Source organism: Lontra canadensis, unplaced genomic scaffold, assembly GCF_010015895.1.
Source record: "Lontra canadensis isolate GAN:19392208 unplaced genomic scaffold, GSC_riverotter_1.0 scaffold30, whole genome shotgun sequence".
Taxonomy (NCBI): Eukaryota; Metazoa; Chordata; class Mammalia; order Carnivora; family Mustelidae; genus Lontra; species Lontra canadensis.
In genome coordinates this window covers 17,268,293-17,293,135 of record NW_022631024.1, presented here as the reverse complement: position 1 = coordinate 17,293,135, position 24,843 = coordinate 17,268,293, and the positions used below count along the sequence as shown (strand labels likewise).

The 24,843-nt window shown below is 53.8% G+C and overlaps 1 protein-coding gene across 1 annotated transcript in view; it reads right to left on the bottom strand.

Moving 5' to 3' along the window:
* CFAP77 (cilia and flagella associated protein 77) overlaps positions 1-24,843 on the bottom strand; it is a 121,616-nt gene that overhangs the window by 40,417 nt on the left and 56,356 nt on the right. Inside the window, exons 2-3 of the mRNA XM_032866386.1 lie at positions 11,422-11,521; positions 10,657-10,885 (exon numbers count right to left, since the gene is read on the bottom strand). Coding sequence (XP_032722277.1) covers positions 10,657-10,885; positions 11,422-11,521 — 329 coding nt within the window. The remainder of the gene's footprint in view (positions 1-10,656; positions 10,886-11,421; positions 11,522-24,843) is intronic.

Genomic DNA, 24,843 nt, shown 5'->3' with positions numbered 1-24,843 from the left:
GCAATGGGAGACGGAAACACCCACCCGGCGGGGCAGGGTGACATTTGCAAAGGTGTGGAGCGGCAAAAGCAAGTTGCTACGCAAAGGGATTTCGTGTTTTGAAGCCACATGAACACACAAATACGCATTATTGACGGCCGCCTAGCGCTGTAGCAAAGATGGGCGAACCCGGAGGAAAGGACGCATATTCCAACCTCGGGAGGGTCCCCGGGAGCAGAGGGAAGGGCGCGGGGCCAGGAGGGGCTGAGAAGGGGCTTCAAGCTGTATGTGATCTATTTTATTTCTCTAATAAGGGCTCGGATGCAAATACAGTCTGGGGTAAAATTTGTGAAACCCGAGTGCGGGGTCACGGAGTTAGTTACGAAAGCTTCTGAACTTCTCTGCGCTTTTGGAGAGTTTCCTAATAAATATGAAGAGAGGAGTGGCCAAACGTTTGCTCCTCCAGAAAGCACAGATATCTGTCATCTTTCAGCTGATTAAAACTCTTGACTGATTGCGAACTTTCTTATTTTCCACAAACACAGGACGGGTAGCACGTGACAAGACGCCAGGAGCGCGCGTGCTGAAGCAATAGTTCAGTTCGCGACAAAGAAGTTCCCCCCAAACCCCAGGGTGCCTAAAGTGCGCGGCTTTCTGACTTTGCGGGAAGACGCCCTGATGACCACAGTAGGACGACCGGTGGGTGCCACAGAGATATGTCCTCCTTCTACCCCAGAGCCCATGAGTGTGACCTGAAGTCAGAGAGGAGCCTTGGCCGACGTAACTAGCTTTGGGAGCTTGAGGTCAGATCACCCTGGATTATTGGGGTGAGCCCTGAATCCAGGGACACGTGTCGTTGTTGGAGACAAAAGGGGGGAGACCCAAACACGCGGAGAGGAGGCGGTGTGATCCGAGAGCTGAGGCTGGAGGACGCAGCCACAAGCCCAGGGACACCCGGAGCCACCAGAGGGCAGGAGGGATTCTCACCTAGAACCTTCAGCGGGAAGGGGGCCCTGTGACACTCTGAGTTTGGATTTCCGGCTCCATGTTAGGAGGGAATACATTTCTGTTGTGTGAAGCCACCGAGTTGGTGGTGATCTGTTCCAGAAGCCCCAGGAAGCCGATAACCGAAGCCCAGAGCCCAGCAGGTCCAAACCCAGGGAAGAAGTTGTTCCTCTCACGTGCTGGCTGTGTCCCAGCTGGGGAGCCATCGCAAGCAAGCCAGCCCTTCTCCCCTTCCAGTCAGGCAACCAGCACTCACTGAGCACCTACTAGGTCCCGGGCCTGTGCTAGGCGTTGGGGATACAGCAGTGAGCGAAACCAGGCAGGGCCCAGAGTCTCCCGGTGCCTCCCGCCACCCTCCCCTCCCACCGAAACAACATGTATCCTGTTTCATTTTGCGCCCCGTTTCCTCCTGATATCCAGAACACCCGGCGTGACGCCCAGCACAGGCAGGCACTGAGTGAGCACACGGTATAGGACAGAAGCGACAGACAGGACCTCCAAGGTCAAATCCCACTCTCTGGCCACGCGATCACAGACAAGCATCTCCGGGCCTCAGTTTCCCCATCTGTAGAAAGAGTGTTGCTACTCAAGGGTCATTCTGAAGGTCAGGGGAAAGGCTGTGCACGGAGGGCCCGTCCCTGTGCCAGGCCCCAGAGGAGGTAGTGAGACGGAAGCTGGTATTATTGTTACTGGAACCTGCAGGGCACCCGGTTTTCTGGAACGAAAGGCCGCCTCCATTTGGCCTCCAAAGGGAAAGGGATGGCCTTGGTCCCTGAGCACATGTGCAGCGACACGCTGTAGGCTCTGAATTCTTTTGCGTGGGGGTCTTGCGCAGCAGCAGGCTGGGGTGCTGTGTTGAGCTCGAAACTGGCTCTCCCCGCGGGACCGGCTCCTCCGTGCCCCCATGTCAGAGGGGCCACCGTGTCACTGAGGGGCAGAGCCAGGCACAGCCCAGCGAACCCTCCCGCTGTGTCGAGGCGGGGGCTGCGGAGGCCGAGGCGCCAGGCCCACTCCCACGCTTTGCCCACCGACGCGGGCAGGCGAGGCCCAGCTCTGGAAAAATCAAAAGCGGGAGAGCGGGAGCTGGGGAGGCCCCGAGGGGGAGCGGCCTGCGGCCTCGTTAGCGCTGACCCTGGCACGGAGCCGCTCCTGATGGATGGGGTTCGGGAGGGCCAGGCCCCGGGGGAGCACGGCCCCATCCATTATGGGCCCATCAGCGCCTCCCTGAGCCCTCCCTGCTCCGAATGCCGAGAGCCTCGGGCCGGGAATAAATCTCCGTCTGGGCCGCAGGAGAGCAGAGAGGGGAAAAGGCAAAGCATGAAAAATGTCTCATTCCTGGCTCTGGCAACAAAGCCGCCGTGGCGGAAGGAGTGAGCAGAGTTTGGGGAGGGGCCAGAGGTAGGAGCAGACGCAGCGGGGCGGGGGTCCCAGAGAGGAAGGGGGAGAGGATGGGTCCCCCCACACCGCTTCCCAGCTACTCTCCCTGCCTGGGCCTCTTAACAAAAGGCCCACGGGTCAGGTCCACAGAAGCAGGCTCCCCATGAGGAGGGGCCCCTGTCCGACCCAGTTTGGGGTGTCCCAGGACCCGGCCTGGTAGTGATGCGTAGGTCTGGGGTGTCAGCCAACACCTCCCTGAGCATGAGGGTCTAGAGTAAACCATCTGGACTCGAACACCCAGGCTTCCGCTATCACCTGTGAGCTCTTGCTACAGGGACATAACCTCTCCCTGCCTCAGTTTCCCTGCGGGTCAGTGGAGGTGGTGGGCCGCCGTGAGGACATACTGAGTCACTCTGTGGAAAACCTGGTCCCTGGGAAGAGCTCGAGAGCAGCAGCACTGACCACTGTCTCTGCTGTTCGCAAATGGCCTCCCTCGGCCGAGGACATGCCTGGAGACGGGCAGCCTTGCGGACAGGGTTCAGGATGTTGAGAAATGATTTCCTCATCCAGGCCCTGGCTCAGCCTCCTGGAAGCCTGCAGGCTGTGGGTATGGACAGCAGCTCAGATCCTGGCTCTGTCACCAACTGGCCATGTGGCCTCAGGCAAGGGACTCTCTGGGCCTCAGTCTCCTCATCTATAAAATGGAGATGATAGCCCCTCCCTGTTGGAGGGATTTAACGAGATGGTGCACCCGTCTGCTGTTTCTCGAGGGCTCTGCCACGTGAACCATAGTCCCGCTCTCCAAACACACACACCAGTCCTCGTTTTGTTCTCTCAAGGCTCTGAGAACAAAGCCCCTCCACTGTCCTTATTTATTGTCATGTTCCTGATACATGGTGGTTTTGGTCCCTCATGCCAGCACCCCCGTCCTGCTATCTCTGGACCCCTTCCTGTTTATGGGCCTTCCCTGAACGTATGATGCTTCCCATTTTTTAAGTTGATGCTTCAAGTGTGACCTGAGCATCAGAATAGAGTAAGAAGGTCACCTCCCTTGTTCTGGACTTGCTACCTCTAGTAACAAGGCCAAGGGACACATTCACTGTTCAAGACAGCCTTATTGATATTGATTCATAACATCAAGCACAGGGGACAGAGCAGACTCTGGCTTTACCACCTCCTCTCTGGCCTCAAATGGACTGTGTGTGTTCATTTTCAAAGACTCTGTCTCAAAGCCTTAAAGGGTCCTGGACCGTATTTCTCCTCAACAAATACTTATTGAGTTTTTGTAGTGAACAAAACTGGCATTGTCCCTGGCCTCCAGGACGAGAGTGTCCAGGAAAGCAGAGAGCTATTAACTGTCAGCGGCGGGAGCAGGTGGGCCAGGTTTCTTGGCCGCCGGATGTGCGTTTCAGGTGCGGGGGACCTTGCGAGAGCCACACGCTCCCCCTGGTGGTCAGGCTGGGTTCATTCAGCTGGTGTCCCCGCCACCCATAAATCTGGAGTTGGTCTCCCCATTCAGAAACTGTCGTGGATCCCCGGGTCAGTCGTCTGGGAAGGGTCTTATTATTATTTTATAGGAGTTTGGGTGGGCGGCTTGGATTTTGGCCGTCAGCTCTGGGAGGAACAAAATAACCCAGCGTGATTGATGGCCCCATTGTAAATTTGTAAAATAAATCAGCTTGGCAGAAAGATTCAAAAAACCTGTCAGGCAGCAAACATTTTTTTAACAGCCTATAAAATTTCCTCCATCCTTCACGTTTGTCACTGTCAGGCTGCTGATGCATCTGATCGCTGGGCGGGCAGCAGTGCAGACAGACGGAGGACTGGTAGCATTTCCTGCTTTTCTTGTGCTTCTCATTTCTCCATGGTCTGAATGCGTTCAGCGCTGGGATGGGGGCTGGTGGGTCTAAGCCAGACTAATTGGTGGAGGAACCAAGTTTTCTGCCAAAGTTGCACGTTGCTACCGGCTTCACATTCAGACTCCAAAGTGGCCCTTTGTTTGTGGGTTCATTTGGCGAGTGTTTACTGAGGACCTCTTCAGCAAAGGCCCTGTGGTCAGCACCGGGGATGCTGAGGAGCACAAAGGAGGCAGTGCGGTGAAGGTTCTGGGTGTCCCATCGAGGAGTTTGTTTGTCGGGATGTGGGGAGCCACTGAAGGGGGAGGGAAGGGGAGGGGCCCATCCGAAGGGTAGCTTATTGTGTTCAGAGAAAGTTTAAAGCTTTAAGAAAAATCGGGACGCCTGGGTGGCTCAGTTGGTTAAGCAGCTGCCTTCAGCTCAGGTCATGATCCCAGCGTCCTGGGATCGAGTCCTGCATTGGGCTCCTTGCTCTGCAGGGAGCCTGCTTCTCCCTCTGCCTCTGCCTGCCATTCTGTCTGCCTGTGCTCACTCTCTCTCCCTTTCTCTCTGACAAATAAATAAAATCTTAAAAAAAAAAAAAAAAGAAAAATCCAGACAGGGTGGTCTTCCACTCCCTCTCTCCATATACATATAGGTGACGCAGATTCTGTCTCCGCCCCCCGCTAGTGCAGAGAAAGCGTGGGTGGCATCTTCACCCGTGTCACCTCCATCCTGTGTCTGTTAGGCAGGCAGGTCACTGTCACAGTCACCATCCCTAGTGTTTAGACCAGACCAATCCCTGTCCCAGTGCAGAGGCAGGGGCAAATAACTTCACCTCTCTGACCCTCTGTCTCTTCTTCTCTATGATGGGACGTGAGTCCCAGCCTGGCACTCACTGAGCTGTTCAGAGTTATTTAAGGAGAGGGTGCCTGGGAGGCGTTCAGTTATAACAATAACCCATAGTTGGCATTGTGAGTTCAGAGCAGAGGCCTCCTACTGTTCATCTGGCCCATGCCATACACAGACATGCGCGGCGGAGAGGGGGGACGATGTTTGCCATCCACGGAGGGATAGATCCTCCTGCTAGCTGTCCTTGGCTTGCGTGTGGCACGAGGCTCCCCAGGCAGGATAGTGGCCGAGCCCTGGGTGCCCAGAACCTGCCAGGAGCACCAGCTGCTGCCACCGCTTGCTGCTCCTCCCTCCCCGCATCCCCGACTCCCCACAATCGACAGTCCTGGGCGCATTAGGAGCAGGAGCAGTTAAGACGTGCCAAGGGCATGTGAACATTTGCAAACACTTATTAAAATGCATCGATAATTAAGTGCTTCTTTAATAGTTACATTTCTGGCCTCCAGACATATCTGTCTGTGGACCTTGGGTCACAGCATGCTTGGAGATCTGTGTCACGGCCCTGCACGTGGGTGACAAGAATTTAAAATCCTCCCCTGACTTGAGGTCTGAGATTTGACGGTGAGACGGGAGAGCCATCGCGGACGGGCTCTCTCCAGAGGCCTGATCCGAGAGGTGTGGTCTTCAAAGCCGGCCAGCCAGACGGGGTACAAAGCCTGCTCTGCCACCTGGTAGCCAGAAGCTGCACCCCCTTTCCTGGCCTGAGAAGTGGATCATACATCGAGGCGGGATACCTGCTTCGTAGGGTTGGTGTTAGTATTAGCGACTCCGTGAACAAAAGGGCTGCCTGCGTGTAAACTCAGCTCAGGGCAGCTTCGGTTCGTGGTGCCCCCACCTCTATCAGAGGACGAAAGGAAGGAGCAGTTCGCCGAGGGATCGGTATGGCCAGTCTACACGGGGGTGGGGGGCCTGCAAACTCGGTGTCCACCAGGACCAGACAAATAGCAAAAAAGGGAGAAGCCAGGCCGAGGAGGGACGGATAGATGGAGGAGGACGCATGGATTCTGTCCGAACGGGGCCCAGCCTCCCAGCGCCAGTCCCTGGTGCCAGGCAGGGGTGCTGACCTCGGTCGCCCGGCTTCTGACTTTTTAGGAGAAGCGGGGAATCCAGGTTTGTATATGAAATCCCCTGACTTTTTCAGATGTGGCAACTCATTCAAACTTTCTAAGTGCCACATGGGGAAACATGGCCGGGGGTCGACTTGGCCGTGGCCCCCGCTCTCGACCACAAGTCCGCACGGGCTCTGCTCCCCAATCATTGCTTAGGGCCCCACTTTCTTTCAGCCATGGCAGCTCGTGAACTGAAATGTACCTTTCTGATGTAGTGACAATCTGCGACAGATCGGGGTAGACTGGAAACCAAATCCACTCACTGGAAAGGGACTAATTGAATAAGCCCAAACTGGGGTTTGGATCCCATCTGGTGTGGGGGGGCTAAGGGCGGGTGCTGGTGGAGGCGTGTGCCACCCCTCATACCCGTTATTTTGTCCATCGTAAGATACATAAAGGGCGAGAGGATTTGATGTCGGGGGACAGGAGGCAGAGCTGTGGTCAGAATTGTCTCTTGTGCGGCACTTGGCGTGCTTCGGCTGCGGGCCCAGCTTAGAGTGAGTTTTCCGTGTATTTAGTCCGAGATGGGACTTGATTATTTTTTTTTAACATATCTGTACTTGTGAGTAAATGGCATGCATTTGTTTCTTTGTCTATTTATTTATTGGACCAAATCGCCCAAACAACTCCTTGGGTAGTCGTGTATAATCAGATTTGGTTTTTAACATGCTTTTAAAGTAAAGAAATAAATACAATCGAGGCTTGTAAAAGGTGATCATTAGGAAATGGGCCTCGGCCCCATAACTTTAAAGTAATAGCCCCATTATGGAGACGGGGCGCTCATCTTTTAACTGCTTTTCGCACGTTCGCGGCGAGGTGGAGGGGTTCTGCAGGCAGGCCGGGCATCTCGGTAAAAGCTTTTCCGGCAACCACTTAACCTCCACTTACGAAGAAATAAAGCGGAATTGATGCTGATTTGGGCCTGCTTTGGGGGATATTTTTGCTCTGTAAAAGCCCTTTTGCTTGCAATTTGCTGAGCTGCCCTGTCACACGAGAAAAGGCTGCTGTTGATAAAGATAAAGCTTTATGGCCACGATATTTGCTGCTAACAGCAACCTAATGCAGCATTTTCATTTTTGTGCAATTAATGTTAACGTCTGCTACGAAAATTGTCATTAAATACCATTTTAAAATCCATTCAATTTGCATATGCAAAGCCCGTTTACCATCACAGAAGATCTGGCCAGTACTTCATCACGTCTTTCCTCTGGAATTGTAGCCACTCGGCTTTATAGCAATTTAAGATTTTATATTGAAAGCCAGATGATAATGGATGTCCTTTTGGAGCCCAGCTGACTTGAGCTTTTCCATTGTACATGGAATAACACCGCCCCAGGATCAGAAACTGTGGACATCTGCACTGTCCCTCAGTCCCAGGGAGGCAAGGAGAGGAAGAACGAGCACTGAACGGGGAGTCTGCCCGCGGGGCTCCAGATCTGGCTCTTGTCTGGTCACAACATGCTTGGGAAAGTCTCTTCGCCTCTCTGAACTTCTGCTTTCTGGTTTTATTTATTTTATTATTTTTTAAAGATTTTATTTATTTATTTGAGAGAGAGAGGAAGAGGATGAGGAACAAAGGGAGAGGGACAAGCAGACTCTCCACTGACCATGGAGCCTGATGAGGGGCTCGATCTCGATCACCATCTGAGCTGAAACCGAGAATCAGATGCCCAACAACTGAGCCACCCAGGTGTTCCTATTTATTTTATTTTTTATCTTTTTTTAAAGTAAGCTTTATGGGTAACACGGGGCTTGAACTCATGACCCCAAGACCAAGAGTCACATGCTCTACTGACTGAGCCAGCTGGGCGCCCCTACTTTCTTTTTTTAAATAAGGGCTTTGAACTAGGTGATGGCTAATGTTCAGTGTCTTCTAAAATTTTTCCTTAAAGGTTCATTCATTTATTTCAGGAGAAAGAGAAAGAGAGTGGTGGGGAGGCGAATAAGGGGAGGGTTCCCCAATGGGGGACTCGATCTCAGGACCCTGGGGTCACCACCTGAGCCGAAACCAAGAGTCAGACACAACCGACTGTACCACCAGGTGCCCTATGTTTTTAAACATAAGCACATTTCGGAAAGGTCAGTTCATGTCTCCCTGCCTAAGCTGGGCAAGCAACCACCCAGACCCCTGCACAGGGTTTTAAAGACAAAGGAAATTGACAGAGAGACCAGACATAATCCAGGAATCCTGGAATGCCAGGTTAGTGCTGTGACAGCCCAGTGACAGATGAGGAACTGGAAGCCTCAAGGGGAAACAGCTGGTGACCAGGCCAGGACTAGAACCCCAGGCTCACTCCTAGCCAGAGCTGCTCCCAGACACCGTGCTGTCTTGGAGACACGGGCGACCACCCCGGATGGATTTAGTGACCTGACGCACAGTGGGACTGTCTCTCCCTCTGCACTCTGGGCAGTCTTGGGAATGCCCTGGAGGGACTGACTGGGGGCATTACTTCAAAGGTGGGCAGAGGATGATGAGCAGAAAATTAGTTAATCCAGTCCAGAAATGACTTTCCAGCATGTCTTCAGGGTCACAGTCCAGGTTTTGAAGGCTGAGGAACAGAAATGCCTTTCAGGGGAGAGATGTCCGTGGGAGGTGGGAGAGCTTTCCACAGAGAAGATGCTGGTCTGGACTCTGGGGACAAGTGGGTTTTGCTCCGTAGGGTCGAGAGAAAAGTCAGGGAAAAGCACGAAAGTCTGGTGGCTCATGCTATGGAAAACACTGGCAGTTCCTTAAAAAACTTAATCTAGAATCGCGTATGACCCAGCAATTCCACTCGTGAGCAGATGCCCCAGGAAAACTGAAAACAGGGACTCAAACGGATGTTTACACATGATGTTCACAGCAGCACGATTCACAAGAGCCTGAAGGTGGAAGTAACCCAGTGTCCACAGATGGATACACGGATAAACAAAATGTGGTGTGTACATACAATGGGATATTTTTCTACCTTCAAAAGGGAGGAAATTCGGACACCTGCTTCGGACCTGGGTGAACCTCGGAGCCATTACGGTGAATGAAATCAGCCAGACACAGAAGATCAAATATTGCACGATTCCATTTAGAGCACGCACCTGCCGTCTCAAAATCACAGAGACGGAAAGCAGAGCGCCGGCCACCGAGAGCTGAGGGGAGGGAGGAACAGAGAGATACCGTCTCCCAGGGGCAGAGTTTCAGTCTGGGATGAAGAGAAAGTTCTGGAGACGATGGTCGCGGTGGTTCACGGCAATGGGAATGTACTTAATGCCACCGAACCGGACATGTAAAAGTAGCGCATCTTACCACAATAAAACACGATGAGAAGAAAAATTAAAAATAAAGAAGGAACCACTAAATAAATAAATAAATAAATAAATAAATAAAGCACGGGGGCAGAGCCTGAAGAAATGACATGCCTGGAAAGAGTGGGATGGGAGCGGGGAAGGGGCCTGGTCCACACCCGGTCCACACAGACGGACCACGATACTGGCTCCTCGGTTTCGGGCATCTAGGTGGGGCTTGGGGCAGCTGGAGGCCCCAGGCCATTTTGGTAGCTGCAAGCACTTCTGTTCCTTTGTATGGCGTGAGGCACACATGCCAGTAGTTTTGGTGAGGTTTGCACCGCGGCATCGTTTGGGTGAGGATGCCATGCTGTATCAACCACCTGCTGCTGTGCTCCGTTCTCCTCCTTCTGGGGTCAGAACCTTGATTTCTGCATGTCTTCCACCACCTGACCCTGTCGATTTGCAGAGACTGATTCCAATCCCCCATCCCCTCCCAGAAGGGGCAGGGGATCCGGCCTGGCCCATCAGGGCCTCGGGAACTCCCGGTCTCGGCAGCTGGTTCAGAGGCAGACATGAGACCCAAGACTGGCCAATCAGTGTACTTCGCCATCCCTTCTCGGTGTGGTTAGTTCTGGGGGAGGCAAAGCTCTGAAGTTGGGCCAAGGAGTCTTGATCTCAAGTCTCTGTTGAAGTTCCTGTGCCCTTCCCGCCGAGAATGGAACTGTTCCTGGTCATTTTGCTACATGAAGAAGGAGCGTGTCAGAGAATGAAGCCAGGACCGGGAAGCACAGGATGTTACATTGGTAACATCCCTCGATTACCTAGATCCAGCTATGCCTGAAGCTCTCTACCCCAGAGCTTTTCAATCATATAAGCCAGTAAATTCCACTAAAAAAAAAAAAAATCAAGGCAGTTTGATTTGAGATTTGATGACATGCAACCACATTCTGCTTTTGTAGAATGTCCTGCCTTCCAGAGTTGGGACATGGGTTACGTGTCTGCTGCTGAACCCATCACTGGGACCGAGGTTTGTGAGATACACTGCTTGACCAGGCCTGGAACACTCACCCCTTCCTGGAGTCAATGGTCATGCCCCACATTGTTCCCTAATTCAGACACCTCTGAGCTCCCTCCCGCCCCATGGTGAAGCAGAGAACCTTGAGTGCCAGCCCCCTTACCGTGCCGGGGTCCCAAATGTCATATTTGGTGGGAAAGAGGGCAGCTCCTTCTTGACGTGCCGGTCTTCCTGGTCACTGATACGGATGTCATTGAGCTGGCGGTAGAGGAAATTCTCCCGAGCGGTTACCAGACCGGCTTTTACTGCCCCCCGGTTCATGGCGATGTAGTTCCGGGTCAGCTCATGGGGGCAGGTGGGCTGCTGCTTAAACACATTCCAGTGTCCGATGGCTGGGGGCAGGGAGAGATAGCACCATGGAGCGGCGGTCAGTCTGGGAGGTGAAGCCACCAGGGGCACCTGACTGAGAAGAAGCTGGGGCGTGCATCCCTTCCCGTCAACCCAGAGCCCACTGCGGGACAGCCCTGCTTGGCCTGCTGGGAAGGAGGGGTCAGGATTCCCCGAGATCCCAGAGGGCACCTGAGCAACCTTTGAGTTGCTGGGTTTGCCCGGCCTTTACCTCCTCGGGGCCATCAGAGGGCTGGCGCTGAGCCCGTCTGTGCTTGAAGCTCGCACCGTGCAGAGCACAGTCTGGCCCAGGATCAGTGTTCCACCCCGGCTGGGGCCTGGGCTACTTCCCTGCTACCTCCGACCAGGATGCTGCCTGGACACCCCCGTCTCGGCCAAGCCCCGACTGTGGTTTCCACCAGAATGGTGCTGTGGGACCAGCATGTGAGACCCCGTGACTCTTGGCTCTGTCCCCGGAGCGCGGCCCCCTGCCTGGCTTGAGAGCTCAGGTCCCGTGGGGCTGCAGAGTCTGCTGGTTCACCTGCGGGGACGCCTCCATCCAGTCCCCGGGTGTAGAGTCCATAATTAAAATCAACTCCCGGCAAACTGCAGCTTCTCTCTCGGGGCTTCCCGAGCTCAGCCTGTTGGGGAAAGACAGAGAGTGGAAGTGAGCCACAGGACCCCAGACCGACCACATAGGACAAAGTCAGCAACAGGAGTCACTGGACGCTCGCGGGGCCCCAGGCCCTGTGTGCGACCTGGAGGGCCATGAGGGTGCGGTGAGAGAGCCCTCCCTGAGCAGGGCCCAGAGACACGCGCTGGAGAAGCCTGCCGGGTGCTCGTGCCGAGGGACAAGCGAGCAGATCAAGTCAGGAGGGCCCTGAGGTCTTGACAGAGGAGACGTGTTGGTGTGGTGGAGCGGGTGGGACAAGTCCCCGCCCTGAGCAGCTGCACTGGGGGATCCAGCCCAGATCTGCCTGGCTGGAACCGGTTGTCACTTAGCCACGGGATGTGCCTGGGTCAGAGATCTGCGCTCGGAGGCCCCGCTGGGGACAGAGCGGCACCTTCCCTACCTGACTCTTCATTCCTACCCAAGATGGCTTGTATCCCGGTCCCTGCAGCTCATGGGGACGTCGATGCCTTCTTGACCGGCAGGTGGGGCTACGGTGACAAGGCCCACTATCACCTTCCCAGTGGCTTCCCAGTGGCTGGACAGCTTTCCTCACTCTCTGGGTCTCTGGCAAACTCCTCCTTGTCCTCCAGAAGGGGGTTGTAGGAACAAAACTGCCCTATCACTGACCACACGACTCCCCTATTTTATAGACAGGGAAGCAGACACCTAGAGAGACGGTCGTGATCCCCGCTCCCAAGGGACAGGATGGGTTTCACGCGCCGGTGTGTTTGGGCCCCGGCCAGGGCTCTAAGTCATTAGAGTAGACGACACCGCCTCTCTTCAGAGGAGCGAGCAGCTCCGGAAGCAGAGGTCCTACCCTGTATGGTACGTAGATCATCTCCTTCTCGGCTTTATTGAGCCCTGGCTGGATTCCCACCGAGTCCCAGACACAGCGTTCGGTCCTTCCTATGCTTCTCACTCTGGGTCCTCACAACCGCCCTGTGAGGTGGACCCCATCGCCACCCCGTTTCTCAGATGAGGAAGCTGCGGCACAGACAAGTCAGACAGTTTGCAGAAGGCCACACAGCAGCAAGTGGCCGAGCCGGGATTTGAACCCAAGCCGTCTGTCTCCAGCCCACGTTCAGATCCACCAGTTCAACAAAGACCCACGAGCCAGCCTGCCTGGATTATAAATTCCCACGCAGCCAGAAGCATGACGTGTGTCGCCTTCCCTCTGCTGGTGGCACGTTGCAGGTGCTCAATAAATGCCTGAGACTAAAATCCTCTTTCTCTGGGATGCCCTCCTGGGTTGCCTTCAGTCCAGACAACTTTCCCTGTCATATGGCATCAGGGGTCCCTGAGCCCTACCTACAGGGCACTTTCAAAATCACACAGTAGTACCTCCGCGGCACAGACGGGCTTGGACCATATGACACTTACACTCGGAGAGAGCCGGTCACCGAGGATGACGTATCGCTGGAGGTCACTGACGTGAAATGTCTCGGACAGCACGTCCATAGAGACAGGAAGTCGATTCGTGGTGGCTTCCAGCTGGGAGGGAGATGGGAATGGAATGCTCGGGGTGCGGGGTGATGGCTAAGAGGGATCCTAAAACCCACGATGGTGATGGTTGCCCAAGCCTGGGAATGTGCGAAAAGCCACTGGCTTGGGCACTTTATTTGGGTGAATTGTACGCTGTGTGAACTGTACATCAGTGAAGCCGTTAGAAATGACAAAGCGGCGTAATTAAGTCATTAATTGTATGACGATCAGCTTAATGTCTGTGTCCCCTGGTAAAATGTGCTCTCAGTCTTATCTATTTTAAGGTTAAATTTTTTAAGCTCTTTCAAGATAGGTCTTTTTTTTTTTTAAGTAGTTTTATGTTCACAGCAAAACCGAGAAGAAAGTGTAGAGATTCTGCCCCCTCCCCCCCGATGCTCACCCCTTTATCCTTGTGCCCAGCGTACAATCGACACTGGTAAATAAGGGCGGAAGGAATGAACAAACGAACGAACCAACAAAACGCCTCCTTGGAGACCCCGTCAGTTCTCTTCTACACATTGCTCTGCCTCTTCTTTCCCATCTCAAATCCCAGGCCCGTCCCCCCTTGAGAGGGACAGAGCTCTGGGTTCCGGGTGGATCCACGGAGCCTCTGCTGCGTGGTTCGTGGTTCGCTTTGAATTTCTTCTGCAAGACTCACTCTGCGCAGCAGACAAAGCTCTGGCTTCTCATTTGTTTATGAAAATGATCTGGCCTCTCCGGCGACTGCAGGGGAAGTTAATTAAAATGTGGCTTCTCCAGGAGAGGCTCCCCCGCCCCTGCCCAGGGCAGGGGCAGGTGGGCAGATTTCTAGCTGGCAAAGGAACGACAGACAGACTCAGGCGCTGGCTGTTACGCTGGTGCTCGGGGGGTGGGGCAGGGAAGCAGAGAAGCTGGAGGGTGCCTGTCTCTGCGCTTTTGACCAAGAGCTCCCCGGAAATCAACGACTGCCCACAGGTTTTGAAGCCTTAGGCTGCAAGAACCATCCCAATGGGGGGTTTACCCATTCTTTCACTCCATAAATATTTATTTTGTGCCTACTATGCACCAAGCCCTGTGTTGGGGGTTCTGAGGTGAACAAAGCAGACTCACAGTCTTTGCCCCTAGGAAATGTGTTGTTTTGTAAAATGGACAACTGAAAAGTAACACTAGTCAATTGCACCAAACACGGGTTGCCTCTAGCTCTAAAAATCTGAGTCCATAGAGTGAGAGAAGATATTTACAATACATATATCTTGCAAGACTTATCCATCATATATAAAGAGCTGCTACAAATCAATAAGAAAAAAAGGCAGACAGTCCTATAGAAGGATAAGCAAGAGACTTGAACAGGCACTTCATTAAGAGGATGTCCAAGTGGCCAAGACCCATATATTAAGTTGTGTAACGTCTGAGAAATGCAAAGTAAAAACTCAATGTTCTTGGTGAGAGCGTGGAGCAAGCAGAATACAGATGCACTTGGTGAGAAGTAAAAACAGCCAGCGTGGAAAGCTGTGTAGAAGTATCTATTGAAGCTAAACATATGCCTACCTGGTAATCCAACCCAGTTCCCTCCTGGGCACCCAACAGAAACGAGTGCCCATGTCCAAGAAAGACATGTCTGAGAACACTCACAGAGCCTCCATTCCTAATAGCCAAGTACTGGAAACCATCCAAATGGCCACGATAGGTGGATAAAAAAACTTGTGACATATTCATTCCATAGAACACTCCCCAGCTGCCGTGCTCAATCAGGGACAGTTTTGGCCTCCCAGAGGACACCTGATGATGTCAGAGACATTTTGAGTTGTCACAATTTGGGAAGGAGTTCTACCTTCCATGTGATGGCTGGAAGCCAGGGATACCGCTGACCATCCTACACGCACAATACAGTCCTCACCCTCAACAATGAAGAATTATCTGGCCCCAGATGACAATAGTGCTGAAGCTGGGAAATCCCACACTACAGCAACAATGAAGACGTAGTCACATACAACCACACGGCAGCTTTAGCATGGAGCGCGGGATTCGAGAAGCCAGACACGCAAGGCACGTGCACTCGGGTGCCCTTGGGGCAGGGGTGGCGGCTAAGTGCTCAGAGCTCCTGACCCTGAACTTCCAGATGCAGGCAAGTGAGTCGTGACAGACATCTGAGATCAACTGCTGTAGAAATGCAAGGTAATTACTGATCACCTGCTTCGCCATGGCAACCCCACTCTGATATCCATGACATCCATGAGCTTGGCCACAAATCTCAGCTTTGATGGGCGACTCAGGTCCCCAAGCTACCTGCCCCCACCTCCCAGCTCAGAACAGGATGAGAGACATCCCAGAGGCAACAGCTCTCAGATTGGAATGTGCAAAGGTCCTGGGGCAGATGGCATGGCTGGCTGTTGGGCCATGTGAAGGCTGTAAGCACCTTCCCCACACCGGGATCCCTCGGAACCACCACACTCTCTTTGCTACAGAAGTAAAGAAAGGAACGAGGAAGAGAATTCCCACTTACTGAGCACCTCCTTCCTGCCAGGGGCTCATGTTATGTGCTCTCATTTAGGAAACCTTTTTACTGAGCACTCACTGTCCTGAGAGCTTCTCGTGCTTCTCCCTGAACCCTGCCAATCCCACTTCACAGATGGGAAAACCGAAGGTTCACACCTGCCCAAGGCCACCCAGGTATTAAATGCAGCAGCTGAGGTAACACTCAGCTCTATCAGATGTGCCGGCCCCACAGCCGGCCTCCCAGCAGCTCTTTGAGGGAGGTCACGTCATCATCAGTGGACAGATGGGGGAGTCGAGGCTCAGGAAGAGAAGGGACTGGTGAACCCCTTTCTGCCTGCAGCTATACACCCCCCTGGCATTTCCTGTCTCCGAGGGCAGAATTCTAAGGCAGCTCCTGCAAAATCCCCAAGGTCCTTTAACAGGCACCCTCAGCTTCACACTGCAGGGACACGTGAAACGTGGGACGCTACCGAAATACAGCCCAGGAGCCGGGCTCCCTTGTGGCCGTCGAGGTGCTCGAGTCAAGAGGCGCTCGGAGGCGGGAGCAGGATCCAGGCTCTGCATCAGACCACCCCGCCCTCCTCAGCAGCATTCAAACTGTGCCTTTTTCCAAGTTTGCTCTGTCACAAAGTGGCTTGGCTGGAATACAGCTCTGGGTGACAGCTGTCCCCATCAGCAGACAGCTTCATTAAACCTCATTAAGATGTCATCCCTTGCTGCCTTATTTCCCGTCTCTCAGCTCTAATTAAAACCAGCTCTCTCCCCATCCCAGGGGTCCTAGGATTCTCTGGGCTCCTTCTGCACGACACACAGCTCCCTCCGATGCTTGCATGAAGGACCAGGCCCTGGACACCGGCCCGGATCAGGGGTCAGGATCAGGCTGGGCAGGCGGCACCCTCCCCTCCCAGCCGGAAGAAGCGCCCTCAGTGCACCAGTCACTGGTAGGAGGACCAATGGGGAAAGTCCAGGGGGCGGTCCCTTCAGGCTGTCACCTTGTCTGAAGTCACCTGCGGGCCAGGCCGGAAGGACAGCCCCTAGCCCTGGAGCCTCGCCAGAGCTGGTTCTCCGCAGAACAGCTTCACAAGTGAGCTGGCCTTGCACTTCTAGTCTAAGAATTTCCCACCCGATCTACTTTTGAAAATTCTTAACGAGCCCCTGTTTCCCAGCCAAGAGGGGAAGACAGGAGAGATCAGTTGCCTTGATTTCTTGGCTGGCCGGAACTGGGTCTGACTCCAGACGAATGAACAGAGGGCATTTTCCAAGATGGGCTTTGGGTCTGGGAGCTCAGTGCCTGGGGTCTAGCCCTCCTGCGGATACTCCGTCCCTCTGGAGAAATCCCCGTAGTGGAATCCCTCCCACTTGCTCCTGCCAGACAGAATGTAGTTCATTAACCCTCTAGCCCAGCATCTGAACTAAATGAGTGTTTGTCCAACAGCTGAAAAGCCTCCACTCACTTTCCTGCATGCTATTCAAGTGTAGTTACATGAAATCCCAAAGTTATTGCCTGGTAGTTATTAAATAAATATGTCTATCGTTATACCCGTGCGTGCATATGCACACCCCATACCATTGCGCTCATGGAGGGATCGTTCATTATTATAAAACAACTTAAGATCCTCGAATGAAAAGCACAATATAAATGCAAATTGCGACCCTGATTAGCATAGAGGATATTTATTTATTTCCATAATGAGAACCTCAGATAAACAATCATGTGAAATAAGGTGCATTAGGCATCAAAGGACTCTGGCTCCGTCTTAGAAGCCAGATTCTTTGAACCATGTACATTGTGTGAGAGTGGCAGTTGAACACCGAATAATGATCCTAAAAAGACACACATGGGAGGACCACATCCATATATGATCAAAGGCATATAAAATAATGTCAAGTGAAAAAAAAAAAAAACAGCAGGATCCAGAATTTTACATATACTACCGTTACAACTGTGTTTTTAAAAAAAGCTTCATTGAAAAAAATACTGGAAGGAAACACAATGTAACTGATTTCAGGACGGTGTGTAGTTAGACATAGGGGCCTTCGAAGGGTGCCAAGCGTTTTCTTTTATTACTGAAAGAGTCAAAAGGCGCTTTAACTAAGCGCACGTTTCTATTTCCTGTGCACCTGCTAAGGGCCACGGTTACGGGTTTGTCCTGCATTAGTACAATGGCAGGGGTTATAATGGGGATCGAGCTGGCTGCCCCGGGATGGGAGGAGGTGCCATGGACTGAGCATAAGGATCCAGGGAATCGGCTTGTTAATGTCACACGGAACTGATCCCCAGCTCTGCCGCCTCCCGTGTGACCTTGGGCAAGTCACCGAGTTCGTCTGGCCACTGCTTCCTCACCTGTGATTCCTCCCCGGGGCGCACTGAGTGTGTAGTGGGTGTGGCTTCGGCTGCTGCTGCGGTTAGAGTTGGGGTTACCCAGTGGCTCTCCAACTCAGGCTACGGGGAGTCCCCACCACACCTGCCGGGCCACCCCCGCTCTCACGGCCGGCTGGCCCGGGCTGCCTGTGCTTTGCCACCGCTGGCCTGGCTCCTGCATCTCCCTGGGGCAGCCCGGGCTCCCTTCTCCTTGGAGCTGCCGGGCCCTTCCTGCAGCTGATGGATGGGCCTTGCTGGTGAGGCGGTCACGGTGACAGGGCCCCACGCTCCCTCCCCTCCCCCGACAGCTTGAAGCCAGGTCCTTCATTTGCATTTACATGATCTCGCTGTGCGGCTTATGAGAGCGAGAGATTTATTTGCTACTTAGCTTCATGTGTGATTACACTCGGAGAAGTCGGTGACAGCAAAGTGCATGGATGCGTCGCTCCGAGCCCGCGGCCTCCGGGGACCCGTAACTCAACAGCAGGGTTAGGTGGATGAGGGGGAAATGCGCAGGGTTTTGAAAAAGGCAAACGTGAGATGTTGGAAGGAGAAAACACCATGATCTGGATTTTGTTTTTTTTAATGAAAGCAAAAGAAACTGGCTCCAGTGTCATCTGAATTATGGACGGCCCCACGCCACTCTCTGAGGGGTCTCATTGTCCTGGGGGACAAACTCGCAGAAACTTTTCCTCCCAGGCAGAACCAAGGGCTCCTCAAAGAGACGGTGCCTCCAGGAAGGTGGCCAGGATCACCTCTGCTCACAGGCATGGCTCTCAGACCGGCTCTGCCACTTACACCCATGTGGCCTGCGCCCCAACGCTCCTCATCTGTGAAATGGGCAGACGACACTACCTCTCCAGTCTGCGGCTGAGAGGAGTGAACGCGGTGACTTCGAACCACGGTGGACACAGAGCAGGGCCTGATAAACCAACTGTTTTCTGAAGAAACAAGGAATAAAGCTAAATGCCGTGCAGAAAAGTCCCTCGGCGCCATGCTCTTCCAGACAGATGTCACTTAGGCGATTTAGGGGTGGTGCACAGTGGGGTCTGAGGCCGGCTCCCTGGCAGGCCCGCTCCAGAGGCCCACAGCTGGGGCAGGCTCAAGGAAGGCCAGCTTGTTTCCAGAATAGTCTGAGCCGGGCATAATTAGGAGTGGAGAGCTGCCACTGCCAGCCTGTACCCTGTGGCATTCCAGATCCAAACAGAAATCATTTGGAACGTTCCCGAGACATTAACAGTTTGGCGATCTTGGGCCAAACCACCTGGGTTGGAATTCCAGCTTCTCCACTCCCTGTGACTTTGAGCAAGTTGCTTAACCTCTGAGCCTGTGAAGTAGGTATAATGAGAGTCCCCGGCTCTCAGGCTTATTGGAGCATTTCATAATGCAGGGCAAGCTCTGAGCAGAGGTTCTTAATTAAAAAGTGGGCATACGAGCTAGTGGTCTTCATTAGCCTCTCCGCTATTTCGAATTATCAGCAACTCTGCATTCGTGTCAACAGAGAACCAGCCGGAAGATTCCTATGTCCATTTGATGGCTCTTCAAAGAGTTCAGCAGAATTGCCAGCTGACCCAGCATTTCCAGTCCTAGGTAGACGCCCAAAGAAATTGAAAGCGGATGTTCAAGCTAATGTATGTTCACAACAGCGTTACTCACAGTAGCCAGAAGATGGAAACCAGCCAGATGTCTGTCAGCCGATGAGCAGATGACAAAATGTGCTAGATCTACAGTAAACTATTAGTCAGCCATAAAAAAGGCATGAAGTCCTTATAGACGCTGCACCGCGCACGAACCTTGAAAGCATTATGCTAAGGGAAACGAAGCCGGACACAGAAGCCACACAGTGTGTGATTCCGTCTCCATGAAATGGCCAGAATAGGCAAATCCACAGAAAAAGGAGGCAGATTAGTGATTGCCCAGGAACAGGGCCAGAGGAGGATGGCTATGGGATTTCCTTTCAGGGTGATGTACATGTCGTGGAACAGAGGTGTGACTGCGTGACACTGCGTGCGCTGAATACCGCTGAACTGTACCCTTACAAATGGTTAATGGTTAATTTTATGTCAATGTTGCCTCAATAAAAAGAAAAAAATCAGTGTGTCCACAGGAAGGATATGCCATGCCTCCCACCCGAGCAATTTAAGAAACTCTTTTCTCTCTTTGGGACGAGAAGGGAGAGAAACACAAACGTCTATCCCACAGCATCAGAAGGCGTTGGAAACTTCACTCCACCTGAAGGAGGCGCGGCTGCGTGGCGGTGGGGGGACGGTGTCTCAGCGGAACTGCAGGATTTTAGCTGTGGGCGGTGTGGCCTCATCGCTGTCTCCGGTGGGATGTATGGCCGGAAGCTGGCGAAGGCACGTCTGTTAGAGGCTTTTCGGTCTTCCCGAGGTAGTTGTTCCAAAGCTGGTCAAGGTCCAGTGGACTTGATGGGTTCTACTTCCCATCACATCCCACCTGGGCCTCATGTGGCCTCACTTTTGGGAGGCTGCCGTGGGCAAGGAGGAGCACTGGACTGGGAGTCCAGAGACCTGGGAGCTGGTGTCCACTTTGCTCCCCGCGGCGCCTGCCTTGTCCACACTGAGAGACACTGTAGAAGATCAGTGACTTTCCCATCGAATGCCACGCGTCTCCCCTAGCTCAGAGAGAAGTGCCGGCTCCCTGAGGCGGACGGCAAGGAGAGGGTCCCCGGGGCATGAAGCCCTCCTCCTGAACCAGCCAGATGGCCGCTAAGATCCCTGTTTTATTATGGGGGTCTCCAGGTCAGGCTTCTTTTGAAGAGTGGGCTCTATGTCTTTCAGAGAAAAATGAGAGGCCCTCGGTGAGGCCGTCTGGGGGGTCCTCCCCAGGTCCACCCAGTGCAGACAGATGGGGTCTGAATCCAGACTCTGATCGTCCTCACCGTGTGCCTGGGGGACCTGCTGGAGTCTCCATCTGTCATTGTTCATGAAATGGGGATAACCACCCCACCTCGAGTGGAAAGACCAGATTTAGACAAGATAACTGAGACGAGGTGCCAAGGGGCACAGAGCACGCTGTAGGTGCGTACCTGCTGGGACGGGCTCCGTCCTCCCCTTCTCCAGCGCACCGCTGTCTCCATAAAGGGAAGAAACACCTCTGCACCCACTTTGATGTGGCGTCCAACAAGCAAAGGGACACGTTTCCAGACTGCTGAGAAGTAAGAAACAGACCGGGGGCCGCCCCACCGACAGGGAGCCGTTGGCTGGACGGATAAATGACATACTCATCTGGTGACTCAGTCACTCCAGCTGCCAAGGGTCAAAGCCAGCGGACCCAGGACTACAGAGGGACCAGACTCAAGAAGGAGCCTCCCCACCAAAAAAAAAAAAAAAAAAAAAAGAGAGAGAGAGAGAGAGAGAAGAAAGAAAAAGAAAAAGCAGAGAATGATCTATGTACTTTTCAAAACTTAAAACAGAAATCAAAGGGAAACTGAACTGTTTTAAGTTTTGACAGCTGCAAGGATCATTCTGTTTGGTTACTCTATTTATGTTTTCATTTTCTTTATAGATTCATTGAAAATCGCATCATGTAATAGGGAAGAAAAATGTTCAGTATTTCCTGCCCCCCCACCCTTGTTCCTTCCCGAGAACAGATGAAAACGCCAGCTCCGGTGACTTCCGTTTTGATGTATATTTCATAATATCTCATTGATTGTAAGTTTTATTTCCATGTCAATAAAAAACTGGTATTGTAATAAATGAGAAGGAGTTTAACACAAAATGGCAGCTGACCTGTTAGCAGAGCGGGTAGCGGAAGCGGAGGAAGAGGCTCGGGGAGGAAGCCTGTTAATAAGGATGGCTATTGATTGCCGCACGGGGCTGGGGGGCTGGGAGATGGGGCCCCCACTCCCCCTCCGTGGGCTGTAGGCCTGCTTTCTGGTTGGCTCTGGGTTGCCGTGCCCAGAAGGTGATGCGAGGAACCCAAGCAACGCCTCTCTCCTCCAGGACAGGCAGTGGCAGCCACTGGCGGGGTGCAGGGCACCGTGCTCTGCACCGGGGAGCATACAGAGATGGATAAAAATCTGGTTGCAGAGGACGGAGTGTAGGGAGTGAGTGCAGGGGTTTGAACTGATCAAGGAGGAAAAAGATTTGACCTCAAGCGGCATTAACGCACAAGCTCTAGGGGCTGCCCCTTGGGCCGGGATGTACCCAAAGGAAATCCTTCACAGGGTGAGGCTGTCCAGACGCTTACGGGTGAGGGGCCCCCATCCAGAAGGGGAGGAGGGCATAGGAACTCCGGCGGGAGGGCCTCCGAGAGGGGCTCAGGTGCCTAGGTGAGCAGAGCAGGGCCTCTGGCTCTCCAGGCTCCAGTGGGCAGCAGCGGCTTGGGGTCTTACGGACACAAGGCTCTGTCTTACTGGCTAGCAGCTGCTGGTGTCATTTGAGGGCAAAGCACGCAGGCCCTAAATGGCTAGAAATCGGCTTGTTTGGGCTCTTTTTAAAACAACTGGATATGTAAAAGTGGGTGCCGAAGGGCTTTTGAGTTAACGAGTCTCAGCCTGCTGTGAAGAAGGAAACCTCCCGGGCGCAGATCTGCCTTTCAGTCACCTCTCCGTCACCCACTCCTGGGCTCACGCCGACTCCTGCCTTAAATGTCACTGCCTCGGGAAAGCCCCCGACCCGGCAGCCCCAAGGTAGACGCCTCGGTGACATGATCTCACGTGTTCTCCCCTGGACCCGCCTCGCTCTAGCTGACCGATGGGGTCGGGGTCTCGGCCACAGCTCGCTCAGCTGCCCTCCCGTTGCATGAGCCCGGGTCAGCTCTGTCCCGCTCAGCACAGTGTCCCCGGCGCACAGTAGGTCTTCAACACACACTTCAGGAATGCTCATGCGACCTAGTGCCCGTGAGTAGTGCCGGCGGCTGGTGTTCTGGAAGCTCATGGAAACAGTGCTCGTTCCCAGGCCGGGCCTGTCTGGATCAGGGAACATGTTCCCAGATTCTCCAGGGAGGTGATTTCTGGGGGCAAAAAAGGGGGAAAGGCCAGCACTGCCCCCACAGGGGGCCCCACAGGAAGGTTGCTGTTTCTGGAATCAGCAGGAACCCGAGTTGCCTTGCAACTATGACGGGAACCAGCTAGGGGCTAAAGGAGAGGGTCAGTCCAGGAGGGCAGCCCTGAGGAGGTTCCTTCTCCCCTTCTCTGGCCTCAGTAATTCCAGATGTAGAGCACAGCTGGCTGATTCCTAGGGCTCCATCCGACTCTGCCGCTGTTTCTCTGGAGCACGCCTGGGTCTGCGTCCCCCAGGTCCGCGTGTCCAGGTCTTTGGTTCGGGAAGGCGGGACAGTCTGGTGGGAGAGCTTTGGAGCCAGCCTGGTCTGGGCCGGTGTCCGCACTCCCGCTTGTCAGCTCGTGGCGCGTGTGAGGAGAGCACACGGGGACCCTTGCACAGTAAGTTCATGGGACGGGGACGAGTGGCAACGCTGAGAGACCTGATGGGGCCTGTCCCACTTGCACCTGCCGCACGGGCTCTGGCCGCCTGCCCTCAACCAGACTGACCACAGCAAAGCCGCCTGGGCCACCCCGGGCCAGAACTCCTCCCATGGCTTCTCCAGCACACGCGGCAGCCACTTTGAGAACCACCCCTGACTCGTGGGACGCTGTCTAGATGCTGAGCTGCAGCGGGCGGAGGGCGCGTGAGGCACGTGGTCCTGAAGACCCTGGATTGGCCAAACCGAGCCCAGGCCTGCGAGGCCTTCCCGGTACCCTCACCCTCCTGTGTCTGCGTCTACGGCTCTGGCTCTGGACTCGGGAGGAGGGAACGCGTGGTACGAAAGAGATCGGCGCTCCCCGGAAGGCGCTCGGGGCGCAAGACGGCTGATCGATATTAGGGGAGGATGAGGGGCTGTGTTGTAAATGATTTAACGGGTGGCTTCTTACACCAATAGGGCTGCATAACTCAGGTAAAGATTTCAAATATATGGCCTAATTGCTCCATGTGAAATCTGTGTGTACTTAGCTTTTAGTCTTGGAAATTACCAAGCCCTGGGCTGCTCCTACAATTCATCATGAAAGAATTAAGACGGAGAATACTCATTATTGTAAAAGACTCCGGCGATGGTCTTGATCCAACTTATAAAACAGACAGATTTGGTGCAACTGAATAATTTTCCTCCTCCACGCACAGAATGCTTACAAACTCGCACAGACCAGCCTGTAATTACCAAAATAGAAAAAGAACAGCATTTTGTAATGAATGACAAGCTGCTGAGCGGAAATCTAATTTGGTCTAATTAAGCAGCCTTTTGTGAGGATTTGTCTTTAGATGAAAAGAGGGAGCTGAGGAGATCTAAATGCAAATGAGCTCCGGCATTTGGGTGTTAAAGGGCCAGGGCCAGGCCTCTCTTCCTCAGCGGGACTTCTCTCCTTGCCACCCACGCGGGTGCGCACCCCACCTGCCTCAGAGAAGCCTCCCGCGTCTCGTCCCTTGTCCCTCGTATCTTCTCGAACAGGACACCTCCAGTCCACAGACCTCACGGACAGCTCTTGCTTCTTCAGGAGCGAATGTTATTTTGCCCAAAGTAGTAAAAGCCAGTGGGGTTTTGCTGACTCGAGGAACACTGATCTCCGAGGGGGCACCTTCTGAAGTCTGGAGGGTTGGACGCACACCCAGGGCCATCAGCACCCACAGAGCGATGGGCTTGGGGGAGGAGGGAGGTACCCCTGCGTTGGCCAGAGCGCACCCCGCAGGTCAGCTACATCCCGGTCCACTGGGTGGACCCACTCTGGCCCACAGAGCTAACAACGTGCACCTTGTCCCTTGGCCCCATGCCGTGGCTTCAGGGATGAGCGGAGGCCAAACGCTGGGCTTCCATTTGCGGGGGTCCCAAGGCCATCTTCAGCTTCCGTGACTCACCGGAAGGAACCACAGATCTCAGAAAAGCCACGGTTCTCACGGTCATGGTTTACACACACAGGCAGAAGTCGGCACAGGGTACAAGCCAGGGCTTGTCTC